The sequence below is a fragment of the Arthroderma uncinatum genome (assembly GCF_011692745.1).
Source record: "Arthroderma uncinatum strain CBS 119779 chromosome Unknown scaffold1, whole genome shotgun sequence".
Lineage (NCBI taxonomy): Eukaryota > Fungi > Ascomycota > Eurotiomycetes > Onygenales > Arthrodermataceae > Arthroderma > Arthroderma uncinatum.
The window spans coordinates 2,466,039-2,487,985 of NW_022983863.1; the positions used below are offsets into that span (position 1 = coordinate 2,466,039).

The 21,947-nt window shown below is 49.9% G+C and overlaps 7 protein-coding genes across 7 annotated transcripts; 4 read left to right on the forward strand and 3 right to left on the reverse strand.

The window, feature by feature from the left end:
- Nucleotides 1–4,005: 4,005 nt before the first annotated feature.
- On the forward strand, nucleotides 4,006–5,764 carry GIQ15_00754 (uncharacterized protein; the record flags this gene model as incomplete). Its single annotated transcript, XM_033548171.1, has 2 exons — nucleotides 4,006–4,370; nucleotides 4,420–5,764. 2 exons carry the CDS (start codon nucleotides 4,006–4,008, stop codon nucleotides 5,762–5,764), a joined length of 1,710 nt encoding a protein of 569 aa, XP_033409122.1.
- A 1,423-nt stretch (nucleotides 5,765–7,187) lies between these two features.
- Nucleotides 7,188–8,036, reverse strand: GIQ15_00755 (uncharacterized protein; the record flags this gene model as incomplete). The annotated part of the gene is made up of 3 exons (XM_033548172.1): nucleotides 7,188–7,713; nucleotides 7,799–7,881; nucleotides 7,935–8,036. 3 exons carry the CDS (start codon nucleotides 8,034–8,036, stop codon nucleotides 7,188–7,190), a joined length of 711 nt encoding a protein of 236 aa, XP_033409123.1.
- Nucleotides 8,037–8,483: 447 nt separating this feature from the next.
- GIQ15_00756 (uncharacterized protein) lies at nucleotides 8,484–10,103 on the forward strand (the record flags this gene model as incomplete). Its single annotated transcript, XM_033548173.1, has 3 exons — nucleotides 8,484–8,618; nucleotides 8,677–9,867; nucleotides 9,939–10,103. 3 exons carry the CDS (start codon nucleotides 8,484–8,486, stop codon nucleotides 10,101–10,103), a joined length of 1,491 nt encoding a protein of 496 aa, XP_033409124.1.
- A 2,100-nt stretch (nucleotides 10,104–12,203) lies between these two features.
- Nucleotides 12,204–16,242, reverse strand: GIQ15_00757 (methyltransferase; the record flags this gene model as incomplete). Its single annotated transcript, XM_033548174.1, has 6 exons — nucleotides 12,204–12,863; nucleotides 13,063–13,169; nucleotides 13,475–13,785; nucleotides 13,838–15,883; nucleotides 15,958–16,148; nucleotides 16,216–16,242. 6 exons carry the CDS (start codon nucleotides 16,240–16,242, stop codon nucleotides 12,204–12,206), a joined length of 3,342 nt encoding a protein of 1,113 aa, XP_033409125.1.
- A 282-nt stretch (nucleotides 16,243–16,524) lies between these two features.
- Nucleotides 16,525–17,649, reverse strand: GIQ15_00758 (uncharacterized protein; the record flags this gene model as incomplete). The annotated part of the gene is made up of 3 exons (XM_033548175.1): nucleotides 16,525–16,616; nucleotides 16,686–17,085; nucleotides 17,170–17,649. 3 exons carry the CDS (start codon nucleotides 17,647–17,649, stop codon nucleotides 16,525–16,527), a joined length of 972 nt encoding a protein of 323 aa, XP_033409126.1.
- Nucleotides 17,650–19,335: 1,686 nt separating this feature from the next.
- On the forward strand, nucleotides 19,336–19,917 carry GIQ15_00759 (DUF614 domain protein; the record flags this gene model as incomplete). The annotated part of the gene is made up of 3 exons (XM_033548176.1): nucleotides 19,336–19,477; nucleotides 19,541–19,638; nucleotides 19,693–19,917. 3 exons carry the CDS (start codon nucleotides 19,336–19,338, stop codon nucleotides 19,915–19,917), a joined length of 465 nt encoding a protein of 154 aa, XP_033409127.1.
- An 890-nt stretch (nucleotides 19,918–20,807) lies between these two features.
- GIQ15_00760 (class II aldolase/adducin domain-containing protein) lies at nucleotides 20,808–21,779 on the forward strand (the record flags this gene model as incomplete). The annotated part of the gene is made up of 2 exons (XM_033548177.1): nucleotides 20,808–21,347; nucleotides 21,423–21,779. The coding sequence occupies 2 exons, from the start codon at nucleotides 20,808–20,810 to the stop codon at nucleotides 21,777–21,779; spliced, it is 897 nt and encodes a 298-aa protein (XP_033409128.1).
- Between the last annotated feature and the right edge of the window lie 168 nt (nucleotides 21,780–21,947).

Sequence of the window (21,947 nt, forward strand, 5' to 3'; positions counted from 1 at the left end):
GATGTCGCCTGCAGGATAGTAGGAGTGTGACTAGCTGCATGCAAGTAATATATATATATTGTATAAGTGTCGCTTGGAGGCATCTTTGCACTCATATCAAAGCGAGGGAGGAGGACGGGGCCTTCCACGCTCCGCCCGCTGTTGCATGATGCATACCTCTGACCTTTGCGGGACACCAGTTAGATATGCAGGATATGTGCTAGCGAAGGGAAGATCCCCGGCTAATACTCTATCTCTGCGTTGTAGTCTTTGGCATAGCTTGTATCGACCGACGTTACGGCGTAGGCTATAAGTCACCATGATATGAACGTTACTCACACAGGGACACTTGGTCAGTCCTTTTAGCATATCAAGATGCTCAAATAATGCTTTGGCTCACTTATAAGGAATTTGTGGGTGACATAATTCAGCGCTGTGGATATGTTAGATGAATATCTATTATTTTGTTAGTATAAGGCCTCATTACGATATGTATACGGTCAGATACGCTGGACCTCTATCCTGCTACCTGGAACAAGTCTAGAGCTTGGTTAAGTCGTTCTACCTACTCAAATGGATCGCGGAGTAGACGGATTAGGGGTGTTTCAAGTGTTCAGGGACGGCGATTTGATAGTCAACCCTTCCACAGGAACAGGTACCTTTAGTGTGTAAATTCATGCCTCCGGGAGCCGAGTAATGCAGACCATTTTAAAACAGGACGGGCTACATCATATCATACTAAACACCGCGAAGCCACACAGTTGACGACATCCCGTATCTGACCTAAAAACAGCTTGGGACGGAGTATCTATAGCACCTCGCCGATGCAGGCAGCTTTGCACATATCTAGGAGCCTTCCTTTCTAGGAGTACTCCTTTCTAGATAGCTTCACAAGCTTGATGTAGGTGTCCGCCGCGAAGACACTGGCTACACGACGTATTAAAGGAGGCCCTCTAGGCCTCCATAGCCAGACTAACATGGTATATGTTCAAACAAAGGGGCTGACAGGCAAGGCATAGCCAACCGCCGGTGTTGACACATCTCGAACAAACTCCTTGGCAGTTAAAGTAATTGGATATCGCAGCTGTCATGGCGTTGACGATGGCTATACGGAGGCACATATAGGACAAGGCCTTAACTCGTGCGCGCACCCACACTCGCTGCGTTGTATAGCATGCTAGCTCCTGTTTAATAATAATATAATCTATAATATAGACTTTGTTTGTAATCGCGGGCGCCCAATGCTCAACATGCGTTCCTGCGATTACTAAAGTGAGTATAGCATGCATGGCTGTGCATAAGTAGCAAGTATTCTCTCGCACGGTTCGACTAGGGAATGAAAGAAAAAGAGAAGATCATGCGATGGATACGGAAGGTTCCTCCGTACTTGCTTGGAATCGGGTCCTTAGTACATCCGGTCGCCTGGGTTTGCGCAGGGGGGCATCAAGATGGAGCGATGGCGCTCGATGCAAGCGGAGGAGCCCATGATTAGATTACGGGGTCCAGTCCATGCTTCTACATCTTGGATGGTGGCAGGGAAATAATCCTGATGAGCTGCATATCCATGAGGACGTCGAGTCACATTCCAGATGTATGCATATCGCGTCGGATGAACAGGAGCAGATCAGAGACGACGCGCGAAGCAAGGTTCGTCTTCCATGGGTCCTTCAACAGCCTCATGTCCTTCCTATCTCACGTCCCTTTTCCGATATCTAGGGACGCTCAGGCCGCTTAATCCGCACATTTCCATCCGTCTTCTTACTTTGCTGCTTCTTGGGCGGCACCCATATACCGCCGCAATCCAGCCATCTCCGCGACATTAAAATAGATCTGGAAGCAGTTCGTGTGGTTTGTGGAGCGGGACAAGAAGCTATGCCATAGGCCTAACCGTCAGAGTAGGCTCACGTTTTCCCTGGATGTTGCAGGGTCGTCGTATCAAGTTAATTCGAAAACGAGCCGAAGATCTTCCGGAGCTCGTGGAGGCTTGTGAAGAGGATTTAGCGGAGATGAAGAATTTTCCGATGGACTGCAATCTTGGTCTTGGTGCCTGGACGAAGGCGCCCGTATATGCTTATGTGAGCCCGCGTGGACGCTGTGGAGATTCAAGCCGTCTCTTCTGTCTAGTTAGGAATGTGGTTAAGGAGTGTGGTTCAGAAATAGATTCATACTCCGTATATACTTAGTACTCGTAGATAGAGGTAGAGATATACTGGTAGCTTGTGTGGGGTATTGTCAGCCACAAAGCTACACATTCATGTACACCGAGGAGCCGCGGTCGTAGATATCTACCTTGATGCTTGACGATTAGGGATCGAATGGAACAAGCACATCCCCAGTAGACCCTAGACTAGAGACGTTTCCAAATTCATATCTCGCTCCGAGAAGACGTTGGCCGAGCATCTATATTAGCCGATGCTCCGACTTCGCCCAACCCAGCTAATGACGTCGTGGCGGTGAATGGGATATCGTTTCGAGATACCATGGATATGGCTGCAAACTCCTGAACGAGCTAGTCGATGACCATGGAGGCAACATCACACGACCAGAAACGGTTATTCGACGTAATAGTATACTCCAGATGGGCGGCTAGAGGGGCTGGTCTGTGAATCCTCGTCTATTAGTCTGTCGACCTTAATCAGGCCACAGCCAGGCGATAATAGGTCGACGCTGCAAAGTACCAACGAGCCAACGACTGGCTAATCTTATTAGCACAATTAAGGGACAGGATGGCTTGCTAGCTCGGCCGGGGTGCTCTCTGTATCGGTCCCAAACGCCACCCTTTCGCGCATGCATCTTGCCCTGTCCTCGCCTGCCTCGCTCTGCCTCGCTGTGTCTGTCTGTGTCTCTGCCAGAGAGGACGATATAGACCTGGCCCTGATGTTCTTCATCTTCATCATCGTCTTGCTATCTCTACTCCGTAGTCCGTAGTCTGTATCCATATCAGCTATCAGTGGTTATCTCTATCACCGTTTTGAACTCTCCGCACGAAAAGCGTAAAAGGGACTGGAAAAAGCAAAAAGAAAGTAGAAAAGTAACTGCCCAGAAGGCGAGAGGTGGATCCGGTCGAGCGAAGATCCAATCATGCCCGAAGTCGTCTTGTATCTCGTGAAGTTGGATTCGCTTGACGTAAGATGCCGGAGTCACGGTCTCCTCGATAGCAGACAAGATGCCAGACAAGACAAAGATGAAGACGAGACAAAAGACGAAGATGAAGACGGACCAGGGAGATGGTTCACTGTTACACCCGCGTGGATGACTGCGGCATGTCTGATATCTCCATGCAGCGGACGCTGGATAACTGCATATCCTGAGCCTTGATGCTGGCCTCCCTCGCCCGCTAGACGTCGGTTTCCTGTTGCTCGTATCCAATCGCTGCCGGCTTCTTACGTCCGTTTCTCCACAGCCTGAGAGGGTCGACAATTAAACCCTTCACCCTGGTCCCTGGCCGCTGTCCGCTTGACTTTCTCGCAGACGATCGTTCCGTCTGTCCCTCTCTTACTCTTCCTCGCTCTTTGCCGAAGCGACCAGCGTCCCAGGCGTCAGTTTTTCCCTGTCCATAGAGCCTTATAGTCGGACGGTGGAGCAGCAGTTCGTCCTCTTCCACTCGCCCTGGCCTCTCCCTCTTCTCCATCTCTCTCCCTTTCTCCCCTCTTGTATATGTCTGTATATACGTCAGTTTCCACGTGTGGTTGGGCATCGGAAAAAGAAACAAGACCAAATAAACGGCTAAGGGCACGGGCTATACATATCAAACATCCAGCGTCTTTGGAGCTTTCCCCGGATTTTATCTTCATCTGCTTCATCCTGTGTCTATGACTGGCTCACATAGCTTGAGCGAGGCTGGTCAAGGTGCAAGAAGGCTTGTGTTCATGGACGCCGTCAGATGAGCTCGTCCGTGAACGCCATGAAGTGATTCCCCGTATACTGTACTATCATATATGCAATGGTCCTGGATCGAAGACTGTCGTTATTGTCTGGAGCCTAGTCCTTCTTTCTCGTCCGTCTATACATCATCTCGCCTTCACGATGGGCGACCACTTTGTCTCGAGCATCGCCGCGCGGCTATACTCACACCCCCCGAGCCCGCAGACGAGAGCGCAGGTGAATCCGACGCTGCTGGTGAGCTGGTGGGCGACTGGTTTTTCTCTTGCGATCATCCTGGTGCGCGTCTGCGGCCGATACATTCGAACCGAGCGGCTGTTTCCTGAAGACTGGGTGATGGCGCTGAGCATCATACCGTTGCTCATACGGATGGGTTTTGCCCATGTTGTCTTGATATTCGGCACCAACAACGCCTCGCAACGCTATCACGAATTTACTCTGGACGATATACATCGCCGTGAGATCGGGAGTCGCATGGTTCTGGGCGCAAGAATATTCTACGCTGTCTTGTGAGCTCTCTATCTTTTCATATATGGAATATAACTAACGCATCTACAGCATCTGGACGGCCAAATTCACGATAGCCGAGTTCCTGGGACGGATCACAGCGCAGATATGGCGGCGTTCGTTCCAATATGTCCTTCAGATCATCCGCTTCTTCCTTGCGGTTACGTTTATCGCAGTCGTCATTACGACTTTGACCGAGTGTCAGCCATTCGATCATTACTGGCAGGTTGACCCTGATCCGGGGCCCCAGTGTCGACAAGGCTTTGCGCAACTCATCACCATGGGGACCTGCAACGTTATTACCGATCTCCTGCTGGTCATGTTCCCTATACCCATCATCCAGCTCTCAGCCATGCCTACGGGACGTAAGATCTCGTTGACGCTGCTGTTCACCCTCCCGCTGGCCCTGGTAGCCATCACCTGCTACCGCATTCCATCCGTGATCTCCCACCGGGGATCGCAGCAATACCGCACCTTACTCGCTTCTCTCGAGATTCTCGCAGCTGCCGCCGTCTCGAATGCCATCGTCATAGGCTCCTTCGTCAGAGACCGAGGCCTGAAGAAGCAAAAGTTCAAGGCAGCCTCGTTTAGCGAAAGCCTTGAGCAAACAACCTCCCGCCGCGCCACCATCACACACCATCATTGGGGATCCGATGCCGACCTGGTCAGCGACCTGGGAATCCGACTGGACCCAAGCCTTCGACCGTTGAGCTATCAGAAGATCCGTCCTGCGCCAGTGGCCATGCCGCACGCAGTGTTGCCCAAACGTGGATCTGTTGATCCCAACTGGCAATTCCCATCTGCGCAGCACACTGCCGATGACGACCGTACGTCCACTACTGATAGCTTGAGCGGCCTAAAGGTCCATCCTTACGAGTATATAGAAACAAACGCCCGTCCTGCGGTCCGTAGATCCAACAGCGGCACCCCTTCCAAATACATGTCCCTCTCCAAGGTATCTCTGAACGATGTCGGTGGCCTCCTCGACCATCCCAAGCCTTCCGATGAACCTCTCCCTCCCGCCGCTGCTCGCACCGCACCCAATATCTCTACGGACACCCAGGAACCCCGGACTCGAAACCACCTGTTCCGGACCGTTGCTGGATTCCTCTCCTCTTCGAATAATGGAAGCTCACCCGCTGCTCAGCCTTCTCCGCCGACGAATCCTGCCACGCGCGGATTACCCAATTTCTCGCGCCCGTCTCTCAATACTGCCTATCTAGTGAGTGGAGCACGGGTAGCCCCTGGCGATAGAAGACCATCTTCTCCTGCCATATCACCGAGCGATACTCAACCCCGAAACGAATCACCAGGCCAGCCCGGAGTCCCAGAACTCCAAGATTTGGGCGGCCTTCTAAATCGCGACCTCGAGAGTAATATGCGCTACTCGAGATGACCTACAGCCCTCTTGCTACGAATACACCTCACACTTATCCGAATACTCGAGAATAAGTACCTTTACGATCTGACACGCATTTAACGGATTTCCTACCTTGCATCTTTTACATCTTTTACATCTTTTACATCTTTACATCTTACATCTTACACCTTTACATCTTGACATCTTTTTCGTCGTACATATATCCTACGTTGCTTTTTGGTTAGCGGAAGTGGCTTCCATATATTATTTGCTTTTTCGCTGGTCGGAGGAGTTCAAGGATATGTACAAATACCATGCTATGGCTCTTTGCTTCGCTGTTTATACCCTGGCCTGCGTGCTGTAACCCCCATGTCTCAATCTCATGTTCCACACCTATATCACCACCTCCTATCAACCCGTCAATGTCTTCCATTTCTCTCTCCCTTTTACCATATACCCGATACCCTAATACCCTCCCTCTACCCCTATCCCCGCCATGGCGCTCTCGGCATTGCTGCAGTCTCTTCCTCGACACGCCCCACCGAGTCGTTTTATCCCTGCTACCCGCTGCTTCCCGGCCGGTTGATGACATGTTCGTCCCCTTTTTGTGTTTTTTTTATGCTCTTGCTTGTTTGAGACGGCCATGACAAATGGTTTTCTTGGAAACAAGGGCTATGCATCCCTCGGTATCAACGGAGTATATACGAAGGAGCATGGGAGTATACCTTTATGTACAGATGTGTTTACGATACGGCTTTGGCCCTTAGCGATGTTTGCTGTTGGAAGGGTAATTACTGCCGAAGAGGCAGATACGAATAGTAAATATATTATCATAGTCATCTCTTCATGGTAGACGTCGGAATATTGTAATTTAATTAGACGGCATCAGGAGGTAGCAAGATAATTGGCAGGCCCTATATCCCAAACCACACAACTCCGACTCCGAACTCCGTGCAAATGTCGTTGTATCAGATTCAGCTTCCACAACTGACATCGTTACTGGCAGAGCTGAAACTGGGAGCTTGGTGGACCGCGGTTTCAGAAGCCCAAGGCCAATGCGCAGACACAGTTTGAGGCTCAACGTGCGGATTCCGGAGATTATATCAACTTTAGACGATCGAGATATCAATTTAGAGGTGGAGCGAGGCGTTGTTTGACCATACAGCGGTATTGAATCTAAACCAAATCTCAAATTGTAAAAGTGGAATCAGCTAGTATATTCTGGCTAATGAACACATGTCAAATAGAAACAATTAATCCCGTCCCAAGATCCAGAGTGCTGGTCTTATACCACCGGAACGGGACAGGTTTAGTCGATTTTGTTGCCCGTATCTTGATGCAACGTACCCATAGACGTCTCTGCTGTATAAAACAAAAAAGAGGAAAGTAAACAGAATAATCCACCCTGACACCAGGCACCGTTTGAACTCCTGAGAACCCTCCGTTCGTCGTGCTCCGACTAAGTAACCCATCTGTAACTTGCATATCGTCCAGCAGTCTCACTCTTCCTGATAATCTTTACAACCTGGCCCCTTCTCAAGCCAAGGTACTTCGCAACAGGGTCACCACTCTGGATCCTGGGAAGCTGTGATTCCTTCAATCGGTATCGTTGCAGTAGCTTCTTCTTCTCTTCCGCGCTGAGGAGTACATGTTTCGGCACGAGCTCATGATGAGTGATGTTGACCAGCAATTCCTGCTCCAGAAAGTGTTCGCAGAATCGGCCCGGGATGGCGGTCAGCAGTCTAATAGCTGATGGCGAGATGGGAGACTGCGTGATGAATATGCCGGCGTGGTAGTTTTGTTGGTCGATGAACTGGTTGAAGGCTCGGATGTGTTTTGTGCCCACGCTCTGGGTCTCGTTGCAAAATTCGACGTGGATCGTGCCACATTCGGGAACTGAGTTGGGTTTCGAGGGAGTAGGGAGGGGAGTGTATTTCTCCATCATCAATTGGGACGGACGGGCACTGATGCGCATTTTATTCCGGCTGGAGTACGTTAGATTCTTCTATGCGCGCGACCTCTCTCTTCACTCTATCGTTCCATTGTCCAATTCGGAGAATAGATACTTACTCTGGAAAGCCTAGGGCGTCAGAGTATCGCTGTCTGAATTCGTTGAGAGAGATCTTGACCTCTTCTTCGGTTACTTCGTAGCCCTGTTTCTCGTTAGCAGGCAATCTCCTGCCTCCCGTAAAGATCGGAAACCTACACGGTCCAGTAGCAGTTCGAACACCGTCCTCCACGTACGCCAGAGCCGTGTCATCTCACGATCCGCCTCCGCAGAGGCTTTGGAATATTCTTCGTCCGCCATGGTCGCGCGTCAAGCTTCGCGCTGAGCTCGCACTCCCGTCCGACCTGATTCGCAAGAATGTACAAAATACAGACAAGATACAGACAAGAATAGACGAAGACACAGACGACGTAGAAGTAAAAGTAGAAGTAGAAGTAAGATGTTGTGATATGTGGAAGAAGAAAAAAAGGGCTAAAGAAAAAAGACGCACAGACCAAGTATAGAAACAGAGGGAAAAAAGGTTCGCCGAAAGTAGAATCTGTACTTTTTGTTCGATATACGGACTTCTTCTTCCACCGGGTTTCTGGAGTCCCTTCTGCGTCTTCTACCGCTTACTCTGGTGTCTACGTCCGGCCGAAGGCATCGCTTCGAGGCAGCTTTCCTTGAGGCCCAATTGTCGTTATTTTTTTAATATTTTATTTCCTTTTTTTTTAATCGTTGACCTGCCCTCCGTTCGCTTACGACGCCATGGCTACGACTGCGACGCAAGCTCCAGCTCCGGCTGGCGAGCACAAGACAAAGCCCGAGAAGCCTGATGAGAATGCGTATAAAATCTCCCTGGCCAATGCTGAGAAGGACCTGGCGACCGCTCAGAAGAAACTGGTATGGTAACCCTCGCATAAATTGATAGTCGCATGCTCACACAGATCGAAATGTGCAGGAAGCCATCAAGGCTAAGATAGAGTCTGCCACTCCCAACAACCAGGGCTCGCCGGTCGCTAAGAGACAGCAGGAGCTGCGCACTCAGCTGGCCGCAATCCGCCAGCAACAGCAAGGGTTCAAGGCCTCGCGTACCGCCCTCCAGGAAAAGATCAACGCCGTCGACGCCAACATCAAGGCTCGCTTCACCGAGCAGAAGAACCAGCGTGACAGACTTGCGTTCAAGAGCGTTGAGGATGTCGACAGGGAAATCCAGCGTCTGGAGAAGGAGGTCGACTCCGGAACCATGAGACTGGTCGACGAGAAGAAGAACCTGGCCGAGATCTCCAACTTGCGAAAGCAGCGCAAGAACTTCTCCTCCATGGACGACGGCAAGAAGAACATTGACGAGATGAAGGCCCAGCTGAGCACGCTCAAGAAAGGACTGGACAACCCCGAAGCCAAGGCTCTCAGCGAACAATACACCGCCCTCCAAAAGGAACTGGACGAAATCAAGAGCGAACAGGACGGTGTCTTCAAGAACATCAAGTCTCTCCGTGACGAACGAACCAAGATCCACGCCGAGCAGCAAAAGGCCTGGAACGCCGTGAAGGAAATCAAGGACTCCTACCACAAGGCGCGAAGAGCGAACAGGGAGTACGAACAGGAGGCCTATCGTATCCGTCAGGAACGCCAAAAGACCGAGAGGGAGGTCTATGAGCGCGAGAAGAAGAAGAAGATCGCCGACAAGAAGCTCGAGGAGGCTTCCATGCCTGCCTTCACTGACGAACTTCTCACCGCCGAGGGTCTCATCAGACACTTCGATCCCACCTATGACCTCGCCTCTCTTGGTCTCGGTAAGACTCAGCTGCCTTCGTCCGTCGCCTATCGTGCTGAGGTAGGCCGAACCGTCGATACCTCTGACATCAAGGGTGTCAAGGTTATCAAGAAGGATGACCGTGACGACAACTACTTCATGGGCGGAACCGGTGGAAAGAAAGGGAAGAAGGGCAAGAAGTCTCCTGCCGCCAACGCCCCTGCTGCCGCTCAGCCAGAAGCTAGCAAATTTAACCTCAGCTTTGGCGTTCTTGAAGACCTGGCCAGAGTCAAGGTTGACCCCCCAATGAACCAGTCTGATGTCCCAGCGTTGGTAGAGAAGTTGGTCGAGAAGGTCAAGGAGTGGAAGAGCAACCAGGCCAGCAAAACCGCTGAAGTAAGTCCTATTAACACCTCTGCGTTAACTGTCATCTAGATAACACACAAGGCTAACACTGTCGTTCACAGAACATCAAGAAGGCCCAGGAAGAAATTGACCGCCTTGAGGAAGAGAGCAAGGCCGCTGATGCTAAGGCCAGCGGCACCAGCACTCCAAACGTCGCCGCGGAAACAAAGCCAGCCGAAGCAAAGGAAACAGAGGCTGCTGCTGATGCCGCTGACGATGCTGAATAGACCACACATGTGAACAAAACATAGGTATTGTTGCGGGTAGATGCATGAGGGACACCATCAATGATATCATGGAATACACCCTTAGTGTTTCATCAAGCGAGTTTATGAGCGTCACATCTTCGAGATTGGGAGGAACTAGGAAAAATATTAGTGGATTTTTAATAGTTATATAGAGGGAATCTCTAACGTCCCTGACTCCAAACCATCCTTTACTATCTATATTACAGATGACTTGCTTGTAGGTATTCCATTTAAGCCTATGAAGGCTCTATTAAGCTGTAGATGTGTTTATTTCTTGACAACGCTGAAGTTAGCCCTTACTGAGCAGTTCTTGCACTATATATGCACAGATCAGTATATTGAGCACAGAGCCATAGGTTACGGTTATACAAAAATGCAGAAACCCATGAGTTAAATCAAGATACATTTACTTTCACGGATAAAATTCCCTTTCCTTGGTAACAGGTGGCATCACAGCTAAGGGAGGGGTTAGAGTCTAGGATACACCCTAGCAAGAGTAGAAATATTCTGACTGCAGGAAGAAGATGAAGACATCCTGATAGCTATTCGAGGCAGACTGTTTCAGCGTAACACAACAGATAGATCGTTTACAAAACATACCAACCAATGAAGCCTGAATGAGATAAAGGGGTTAGAACCAGGATAAAGAAGATGGTTATTAAAGAGCGGGTTTTACAATTTTTTTTTCATACTGCCATGTTGCAAGTGTAGAGCAACTAACAACAGGGTATAACGTGGTGGTATAAAAGTAGAAATTAAAAATCACCCATCGCATCTAGAGCCTGGCAACGCAGTAAAACGAATGAAAAGCAGAATGCAAGCACAAGAAAACAAAACACAGGTCGATAGACATTCATCAAGTCGAGAAGTAGGAAAGACATAAGGAGATGAAGGATGCGATACAGCAGCCGAACTCCAGCCCACGACATCCACCCATCCTAGACCGTCGAGTAACGAGGCAAACGAGGTTCACAGGCGTAGTTGAAGAGAAGCAGTTATCGGTCGACTCCCTTCTCGTTCAGCTCCATCCTTTTGTACTGTAGCTGTAGCTGTTGCTTGTAACCGTCTCTCTAGCAGAGGATGTCCAAGCAGCAGCAGCAAGCCAAACCGGCCATGAGACCAGCACATAGACCACCGCCACCACTCTTTCCGCGGTCGTCAACGGGAGCCTGCTGCTGCTGATAGTACATGGGCTGCTGCTGGGGAGCTCCCTGTGGAGGATAGTACTGCTGCTGCTGCTGCTGGGGCTGGCCGCCGTATGGCTGCTGGGCGTACTGGGGCTGCTGTCCCTGGTTGTAGTAGTCGCCAGCCTGGCCCTGGGTGGGCTGAGGGTAGGATGGAGGTTGGTTCTATACAACGGTCAGTTCACATCGTCCACATCGTCCACAGCTTCTTCTTCTCTCCGTGCGAGCTCGTTTATCATCGATCGATCGACTTGGCCGTGCCGCGCGCCAAGATGGCTCTTGCAAGGAGGCGAATTGAGGCAAGGAGAGACTTACGTATTTATCGCCCATGTTGACGGTGTGTTTCTCGAGACTGCTTCAGGATTTATTCGTCGAAGGACGCTTCTTATACGGAGTAAGACTGGCACAGTGCGAGTGTGAGTGGCTTGTCTGAGATGGTAGAACGCAAGACCTCACCTTCAGCCACAGCAGGGGAAAAACTCTTCTTTATGCGTTGAGGGTTCACTGAGCCATGGAAGCTTACGGCTGGGATTACGTCCTTAGGCCCGGACCTGTGATCCCGAGCTCGCTGTCCGGGATGTTCGACAAGCTCCCTGTGGCTTGAACTCAGAGTTACGGCGTGTTAATTGGTAGATTATATGACAGTGAAGTGGGCACGTCAGCTCTGTTCTCTTTCTTTTATGCTATTCCTATATATTAACACGGCCATGGCCTCCCCTGCAAGCGGCCTGGCTAAGCGCCCGTTCTGCATGCATGACAACACGTATGTCAGCTATACCCGGGCTATGCTGGACGTTACAGACAATGCAGGAAGACACAACTGCCCAAAAATATCTCAAAGTGAATCCTCCAACTCCAAACCAGTCAAGTCATTAGTAAGGTGTAACCGTTCGCCTCATCTTCCTCGTCTGCCCCCCCGACTGCTGTGCGGGTCATAAAACGACTCAGCCATCTCCGGCGAGTGTCTCGATCGTCCGTGGTGGTGGTAGTGTGCCTCCGATGACTCCTCCGAGTACGGGCTTTGGATCGACTCCGTCCCTTCATACCTGCCGTGCATCTCGCTGGTGTCCTGAACGTCGACAAAGTCTGGCTCTGGCTCGTCCACTATATCCTCGTCGACGATTATCGGCTTCTTTCTGGGGCCTGGCTTCGTTGGTCTTCGGCGCGGTGGTGGTCTGCGTTTTGGCCGCCGGAACTCATCGGACACCACCGAGGATGCTGACATGATGTCCTTGGGCTTGTTGACCAGGGTGTAGACGAGGTAGGCCACCGCGACGAAGCCTATGACCGTCCCAAGGACGATGGCCACAACGATGGGCGGGGAGGTGTGTGGGCCAGTGTATATTGCTGGAATGTTTATCATCTGGTATCGTTTGCTCACGGGCTGTAGAGCTCGAGAGCTCAGCGACTTGTCGACTCCGATACGAGTGAAGGTCGAGGTGAGTGAAGATGATGGCTCATTGTTGTCGTTCACCGAGCTTCTCTGGAGGAGGGCGTATAGATCTTGTAGAGGTGCCATCGTGAAGGCGCGGACGGGCAACTGTCCTGCAGTGCTCTACCCGCAACAGTAGTCGTCAAATATAATCGTTAAGTAGTGCTACCCAAAATTCTCCGTATGTATATCTCAAGATGCGAAGGCTGGTAGAGCTGCGGGACGAAACCGTGGATATGGCGGTTACCACGACAACGACTGAGGTTGGTTGGATTCTTCTCTCTCACACAGCTGGATAGACGTTTCTCTGGTATAGTCGTACCAAGTCTAGAGCACTCTGATGTCCATGTAACCAGATATATCGACTCTCAGGTTGAAATAACTGCCCATTATCAACTTCCTCTTCTTCTTCTTCTTCTTCTTCTTCTACTGGTTGGAAATTAAAATGGCAAGGGATGACATAAGCAAAAATAAAAGTGGCTGGAAAAAGTCACATGACTGATCTACTGCTTATATAAGAACCTTAAGTGAACGGGACTTTCCCCTTTTGGCTTTTTATGTGACTTGTTGGATTTTTGAGAGAGAAAAAAAAAGGAGGAAGAAGAAGAAAAAGAGAAGAAAAGAGAAGACGGCAAGATGTTGTTACATGGCAATTGTCTAGATGCTGAGATAGATGGCCGCTTCATGCAGGGCGTGTCATATCACGAAGGATGAGCCCTGCCGCTTCTACATACTTATTCTTGGGTCTTCACCGGCATCTTCACCGGCAGTGTCGACTGCAGTATCCGCCTCAGCCTCAGCCTCAGCTTCAATATCTTCTGTCTCGTCGTTGCCGTTGGCGTTGCCATTGGCTTCTGGCTCCGAGTCGTAGTCGGCAACGTTGATCTCCTCCTTGGCTTTGGCTGCAGCTTCTCTCTTCTGCGTCGAGTTGACTAGCGGCGTGTCATCGTCAAATAGTCGGAGAAGAACTGCTCGGCGTTCCTCCTTGGGCAGCATGAGGTTCACCGAGTAGGCACTGCGCCAGAGCGGGAATACCATGCGTTCTCTGTAGTGTGATGTCAGCAGTTGTTCTCTATCCACCTAGCAGGAGTACTCACCGGAATCCATCCTCCTTATCACTCGTCTCCAATCGTAGAATGCAGCATCCCATCTCCATGTCCCTGACTCTCTCCCCAATCTCTCCCAGCTCCTTCCATGCTCCATCGTTTACCTTGGGAAACATCTCCACCAGGAGTTTCCTGAGTGTCGATTTCGTATACATCTTCACTACCCGGTCCATGCCCACCCATGACTCTATAACAGGCAGACCCTCCATCTGGATTCTCCATGGACAAACATCCGGCTTCTGTACGTCCTGCTTGACAAACATCTTGACGCCGCAGTGCACGAACTTTATCCCTGTGCTTTCATTCTCTGTAAGGATCTCCCTGGATAGCACTGTGGTGTAGTATATGGTTTTGGCAGGGCGGCCCTCAGCGTTGCGGACCATGAAGCGGTCGCGAGGGAACTGGGGAGCGAGCCTGAAGTAGTCGAAGATGGCATCGAGGTCCTCGCGGTTGGAGTCGAGGTATTTAAAGGGCTCCTCGAAGGAATTTTGCTGTCTGCGCTTAGGTTTAGGTGGTGCTACGGCTGTTGATGTTGATGTTGGTGGTGCTTCTGTTGGTTCTTTAGCTTCTGGGGCCTTGTCTACTTCCTGCTGGGTGTCCTCGACCACCTTCGGCCTTTTGGCTTCCGGCTCATCGAGGTGCTCTGGGCCTCTCTTGAGTGTAGATGTGGCAGCTTCTTGTCCACTTTCGGCGGTTAGCTGGTTTGCTGGTGCTCTTGGTTCAGCTTTGCCATTCTTTTCCGCTGGGTCTGGCTCAGACAACGCAGTAGGGGTGGAAATCTGGGGAGTAGCTGTAGCTGCCTTCGTAGAGTCCGGCTTCGCCTTGATCTCACGCTTCTTTTCAAGAACAGTAATGAAGAAGCCGCCGGTATCTTGCATATGTGGGTACACACGCATGCACCGTGTCAGGTCAACAGCTTCCGCGTCCTTGGAGGGCGGGAACATGCCCTCGACAAGCCGGTTGGCCGCAGGGTTGAGCTTTCGGACTTCCTCCTCAGCTTCTCCCCAGTTCTCATATATCCGGCCAGTCTTATCCATGATCGTCCATGTCGTCAAACCGGGTCGTCTCTTCAAATCGGGGAGCTCATTTTCACAGTTAATAATCTCAACGCTGCTGGATCCACCGCATCGATCAATGACATGGGCGATGACAGCTTCGTTCTCGATAGGATTCATGCTGCATGTAGAATACACCACACGACCGCCAACCTTAAGCATCTGCAGTGCTCGGAATAGGATGCGCGCTTGCGTAGCAAACAACCCAATGGCATTTGCTGGATTCCAATCATTCCAAAGATTAACGTTCTTTCTCGTCGTCCCATCTCCAGAACAAGGCACATCAGCTAAGATACGGTCGAACTTGAGGTATCGGTTTTTCGTAGTTCGGCCATCGGCGGACGTCAAAGGAGGTAGCCTGATGGAAGGGTAGACAGTCGCATCATGGTTCGTGACGAGCAAGTTCGGCGAATTCAGACGCTTCATCTGATGAATCAACAAATGCGCTCGTTTATAATCGCTATCATTCGCAATCAACAATCCCGTTGATCTGCCATCGTCCTCTACCGCATCAGCCTCCGCAACTTCAGGCTCCCCGTTCAAGAGATCTGCAACCTTCACCCCACCATTCTGCCTCGTAGCATCATCTGTGTTTTCTAACTTCTGCGCAATCTTCGCCATCCGCTCTTCCTCGCCCGCGTGTATCATCTCCATCAATTGCGCAGACTTGCTACCTGGTGCAGCACACATGTCCAGCACCACCATGCCAGGCCGCACATCCAAAAGAAGTGGCGGAATCATGCTCACGACTTCTTGCCGACTGATGTTACCAACCTCTGTCTCCGAGACGAGAAACTTCTGAAACGATGAAAAGGGTGCGAAGCGGCGGACAACGCTTTTCGGGGTCGTCATTGACCATGCCAGCTGCTCGGGATACCATGGCACTGGTCGAGGAGGCTCGACTAATTCACCCTCATATCGAATTGAGGTAATATTAGGGATGTAGAAGTCCTTCAATTGCTTCTGTAGAGCTAGAGCATGACTGCGAACATGTTAGCAGAAAGAACAGCGTTGCCAGTTATGGGCCAAATGCCCTGGCGCGTAGCTCCCACATACCTTCTAGACCCGGTGAAGCGGAAACTATTAGGCAAATCACGCCGCATAGCATCCCAGAATTGTTGTTTCTCATCTTCCGGGACTATCTGGAGCGAATTATAATATTTCTCATAGTTCTCATTCTCCCGAACCAAAATCGTAGAATAGTTTGCTGGTCGAGTGCTGCGGGAACCTCCCTTGGAGCCACCCTTCTAAACAACGAGGAGGAACACCAGTTAACACAAAATACAAGCAACGGCGCTACCGGGGAGGGCTTACCTTTTTAAAATTCCGCTTCTTCCCCATGTTGATTTTATTAATTGCTTGAGGTTGGCAGGTTGAAAATGCGCCCGGTTGAAGGAAAATTGACATGATTATTTAGGGTTTCGAGCTGCAAGGGCGGGACCGGAGTTTATCGGGCCGGATATAGATATTTATATGCAGCAAGGAGACATAATTATACATGAACACATCTAAAGCATGATGGTAGAGGTGAGTTGGGGGTCTAATGTACATGGGCAGCCAGATGAGATGGCAGGTTGAGCGGAGACTCAATATATATACAAATCGGGACGTGTGTTCAAGGTCTCAGCTATGAGCTTGATAGGTTTCCCTTAAGAAATCAAGGGCAAACGCAAATGCTTTCTTCTTATCCTTGTTCCCAATAGCAACCTCCGGTACTTATTGTTGATATCAATTAGCATTTTGCCAGTCTAGAACAAGATATAGAAGGAATAGCCAATGCTTACCTTCGAGCCACCCATGGAACCCTTCAGGAAACTCTAGATGGCTGATCTGATAGGAGTCCTTTCTACCAGAGCCATCCCTAATTTGCTGGCTTTCTTCGATTGCCGAATCTACGCCAGTCGCCATAGTTTGGGCGGAACCGTTTAACTTCTCAGCTTCTGCCTTTAGTCTCCCAATCATCAACATCTGCTCTTCGTACAAAATGTCAATCTTGGGCACGACAAAGGCCATTCTTGGGGGCAAGGTGCTGATATCTGCCAGGATCGGGTTCATGAGTGGGTTTTCCATATTCTGAGAACGGACAGGGCCAGGGTAGGCATCGAACAACGGTTTTAGGACTTCCAACGGGTCTGGCTTATCATTGGGTTTCGGTTTCTCAGACGGTGATTTCCGGAGGTCGACCTGGCTTTATTGTAAGCATACATACGCATGCGTCGGGATCCAGCGTCTAGAAACATGTATAAGGAAGCTGAAGAAGAAACATACTGGAGCATAAAATGTCACAGAGCCTTTCACGCCATAATCTTTGCCTGCTAACCCCTGAGCTACCCCGAGTGCAAGATTTCCACCAGCTGAAAATCCGCTTACAGTGAGCACTCGGGGGTCTGCTTTCCATACGTGCTCTGCATTTTCAACTAGAAACGCTGCCACATCCTGAGCATCTTCGTTCGCTACCGGGAACCTATATCGCGGTGCGAAATGGTATGTGGCTGAGACAACAACGGCACCCAGTTCGTCTGACAGCGCGCTACAGAACTCAGCATCGTGCTCCGGGTTTCCACCGATAAACGCACCGCCATGGAAGTCAAGGTGGAGAGGCCGTAGACCTCTAGAGGTTTCTAAAGCTGATGTCGAATTCGCTGGAGGTAGAAAGACAATTGCCCGAACTGAGTGCCCGGGTTTTCGACGGAGGGGTATTTGAATAGATGTGTATCGCCGTGAGAGCAGCCAGGGCACCCATTTCATAGCACAGGTAAGGATAGAAATTGGCTGTAGTATAAGAAGCCGCCATCTGTAAGTAAAAGGGATATCAAAACCAAACAATGCATCGAAGAGAGGATGGAGCCATCTGATGGGCTCCATCGTGTTGTCTCCTGTAACCACCTTCAGCTCAGCCTAGTCGTAAAATCACAAGGAACGGTGGTAATCGAAAATATAGTAGTGACCTCGTCTCTATCTTATATCGACCTAGTATAAAGCAGCCTCTATCTAATAGTTATATATCTGTATGGATGGTTTGTTCGAGTTCTTGAGGCCGACGTTGGATATGAGTCAGCAGTTTTATTTCAACACGAGGCTGAATATTTAAATCAACAAGAATAAAGACATCAACCTAGTATGCTCGTTTCTCGCTCTAATATTATTCTCGTTCTAATGATCTATTATTCTACGCGTACTCGGTCAGAGCAAAGGTCTTAACCCCTGGCAATCGCCCATCAAGATTAGAGAGGCCGTCTCTGGTCATCGCCAGGGCTATATCTTGCCGACTTATTAAACAGCCAGTTCCCGCTCCAACATGGCTTACTCAACAGCTGCATGTCTCTCACCCCTGCGTCTGTTCTCTGTCCGTCTGCGATGATTCATGGAGTCTCAGATTAATAAGCCTTCAGGTATTCCGTATCTCAGAGAAAGCCATCACCGTGGAGTCTCGTACTCCAAGATTAACCCGCCAGCCTTCTATGTTTGCGGAAAGTGGTCGACCAGCAGCTGGACTACCGACCTGTGATATTCCTGGTGATATTCCTTGGTACGGCATAAATGAGGAAATTGGTGCAGTGGAAGGCCCACCGACAAGGAAATAATAATAGAAACCGATACGGTCACTGCATTGGGGCGGGTTCCCCTACCCGAACTGTCCATGTCACCCCTGGCTGAGATTGAGACGAAGAGCCTCAAGCTAGTAAACTACTGGGTGATAGATCAACAGTGTGCAGGGCAGATATCTTACTAACAAAGGGGTATGCTTAGCACAGAGGGCGGAGTACGAGGTCGATCATCACATCTCTCAACGATCATCTGGATGATTTTGTTATCAGTACACGCAATAACTAATGTGTACAGCGAGAAATGGAAAAGAGAGCAGCTTCGCCAAAAAGAAATGAGCTGTCTAGCTAGCAGAGCCTCACCTTCATTGTTCGCTTCCATGAGGTCTCAAACACGGTCGAACTTAGTGTCAGCCTCATTCTATAAGGGGCATAGATGAAACTTACGCCGAGCTGCTTTCACGGGCCATAGTCAAGTCAATCCGAGAATACGACAAGGAGGCTGAAGATCACGGTCCATGGTTGGAGCGAAGCGGCATTGCACCTGGAGAGAGCTCGCTTCTTTTGCGAGAAGGCTATCCAATTGGACCACCAGCTGATGACATCCATTGGGCTTTGTGCTATATCATAGCTTAGTATCAAGTTGGGTTGGCGTCTCCACATTCACACGGTGTATCGTGTTGGGCGGCCGAGGGGGGTATTTATTTATACCTCGTCGTCTGGCTGCATGATTTCCCCTTCCAAGCTCATTTACATTTTTACTGGTAATCATTATACTCCCAGTCGAGCTCACCGTCGTTCCTTCAGTCCTCCTTTTTTAAATCATTGTCGTTATTGCCTTATACCCCCTTTACAAAAATCATAACCTAATACTTCGATAATATCAACAATGGACCCAAACGCCCAGAACACCCAAAACACCCCCAACCCCGACATGAAGTCTGGATTTGCTGCGGACGCAGCTCCTGCTGGCATGCCAGCGAACAAATGGGGTTCTCCATTCTATGAATTCTGGGATCCTCTTGACACCAGTAAGTCGAACATGGAAGACAATCTATGACAAGTACTCTCGCTAACTCGATGATGATAATTAGTGCTCTGCTCTTGGTTCTGCCCTTGCTTCATGTTTGGCCGCAACCAGCATCGACGACGTGATCCAACCTTGACCGACTTTAACTACTTCAACGGTGATGTAAGTTGTGGCGTTTGTCATTCATATGAAAATATACTAACGGACACTCTCTAGTGCTGCACCTGGCTGTGCCTTTCTTACTGTGGTTGCTACGGTATCATTCAGGGCCTCAAGCGCATCGAAACCCGAAAGCAATATGGTATTGAGGGCAATGACGTTCTGGATTTCGCCGGCTCCTGCTGTCTCCCCTGCTGCATGCTCGTCCAGGAGGAGAAGGAAATCACTCGCCGTACACAGGCAGCTGGTTACCAACGAACCTCCCCAATGACCTACCCTTGATTGACATGGGGAAAGCCACGGAGATCAGATCCTCTTTATGAAAGATAATATATCAGGACAAACATATCTTGAGGCGGTGGCTTAATGCTGTTTGTTGCCGTACACCCGGATGTGGACAAGGACGCCGCAGATATGATGTCTATAATAATTAATCTATACTATGTTACTAGTTATGTCCATACCCTTGCGCAGGAATATATTTCATTACATTATGAACTTCTTGATGGCGTCTCTACCTTGACTAATTTTAAAAGACCATATAAAATAACGGCTTTCTATATTTAATATCTAAAGTTAAGCTTCTATACATACTGACCTTGTACTTGTCCGTTGCTTCGATAAAATATACGAGTCGTTGCTGAGTATATCGACAGTGGGACATCTTGAAATCTGTATCTATATCCATTTGTGATTCCAGACCAGATGCTCAGACAACATTAACAGCCGTCTTAAGCACTCTCCACATGAAGTTACACTGTTTATCCGTGTTTGAGATACTGCCGCATCCCTGTTTCAATCGCAGCTTTCCAAGCGATTACATTCGCCCTCGGCTTTGAGCATACCACGAGTCGCATTTGTCTTTCACCACGATGACTTCTCAGGCTTTCTGTGGCACAAAGAGAGCGACCATAGTCCAGCCCACTGAAGAAGACGAGAAGAAAGCAGGGAACATTCTAGGGGTGCACCCTGGTCCCTTAAATGCATTCGTACCTAGGCAAATATGCATTAAATAGCTAGGGAGCCCGGCAGTCGGTTGCTAGGTTTATACCTGCCCCTCAGCTTTTCAACCAGCTCGCCCGCTACAAAGACATATAAAGCGCCAGACGGGCTGAGATCCTGCGAGAGAAGCTTGTCTACAGAGACGACATCTTCACGTACAGCTATATATCATGGCTCCTCCAACCTTGACAGAAACCGCACCGCCGGCCACAGATCCTACAGCCACTATACGGGGTGCCCTCGACGACTACACGGTGAAGGGTGAGACTCCAGAGATCGCAAAGACCCGCGCCCTGTTCCCCAAACCGCCTGCTTTTGAAGACAAGGCCAAGGAACGAGAACATCTCAAGGGAAGACTCGCACTCGCATTCCGCATCTTCGCGAAATTTGGCTACGACGAAGGGGTGGCCGGACACATTACGCTACGAGATCCCGTCGACCCAACGACGTTCTGGGTAAACCCGTTCGGAGTGCCGTTTGCTCATATTCGATCTTCGGATCTGATCCAGGTCGACCATGAAGGCGTTGTCATTGCAGGCGGAGAGATCCGTCGATTGAACACCGCTGCGTATATGATCCACGCTGCAGTCCATGAAGCTCGACCAGACGTCCAGTGTGCCGCTCACAGCCACAGCATCTACGGCCGTACCTTTTCTACTCTGGGAATTGAGCTGGACATTACAACCCAGGACTCTTGTGCTTTTTACAAGGTCAGCTTACAACCTTCATACCAGCGGACCTATCTATCCCATTCATCTGCTGACGAATCTCCCTTCTTCTTCTAGGACCATGCCCTGTACGCCCAATTCAAAGGTATAGTTCTAGGCAAGGAGGAAGGCCTGAACATCGCCAAAGCCCTGGGAGAGAAAAAGGCCGCTATCTTGCAGAACCACGGTCTGTTGACTGTTGGCAGGACCATCGAGGAGACCGTGTTCTGGTTCTACGCTCTTGAGAAATGCTGTTACAGCCAGCTATTGGCCGATGCAGCTGCGAAGGGACGAGGAGGCGAGACCGTGAAGATCCCCGACGACGATGCCCAGTATACGTTCAAGACGATAGGAACGCCCTTTGCTGGATATTTCAACGGATTGCAGCTGTTTGAAGTCGCGGAGAGGGAGATGAAGGGAGCTCACCTAGAGTAGCTAGCTTCTACCTAGTTCTCAAAATAAATCTCATGACGGCACGGCCAGTCGCATGTACCCATCACATACTTCAATGCAGGCTCTAGACGTAGCGAACGGAGTAGAAAGAGAATTCGCCTCCCAGGGGCAAATATGTTTTAAAATATTTCGATGGACCCCCTATCTTTT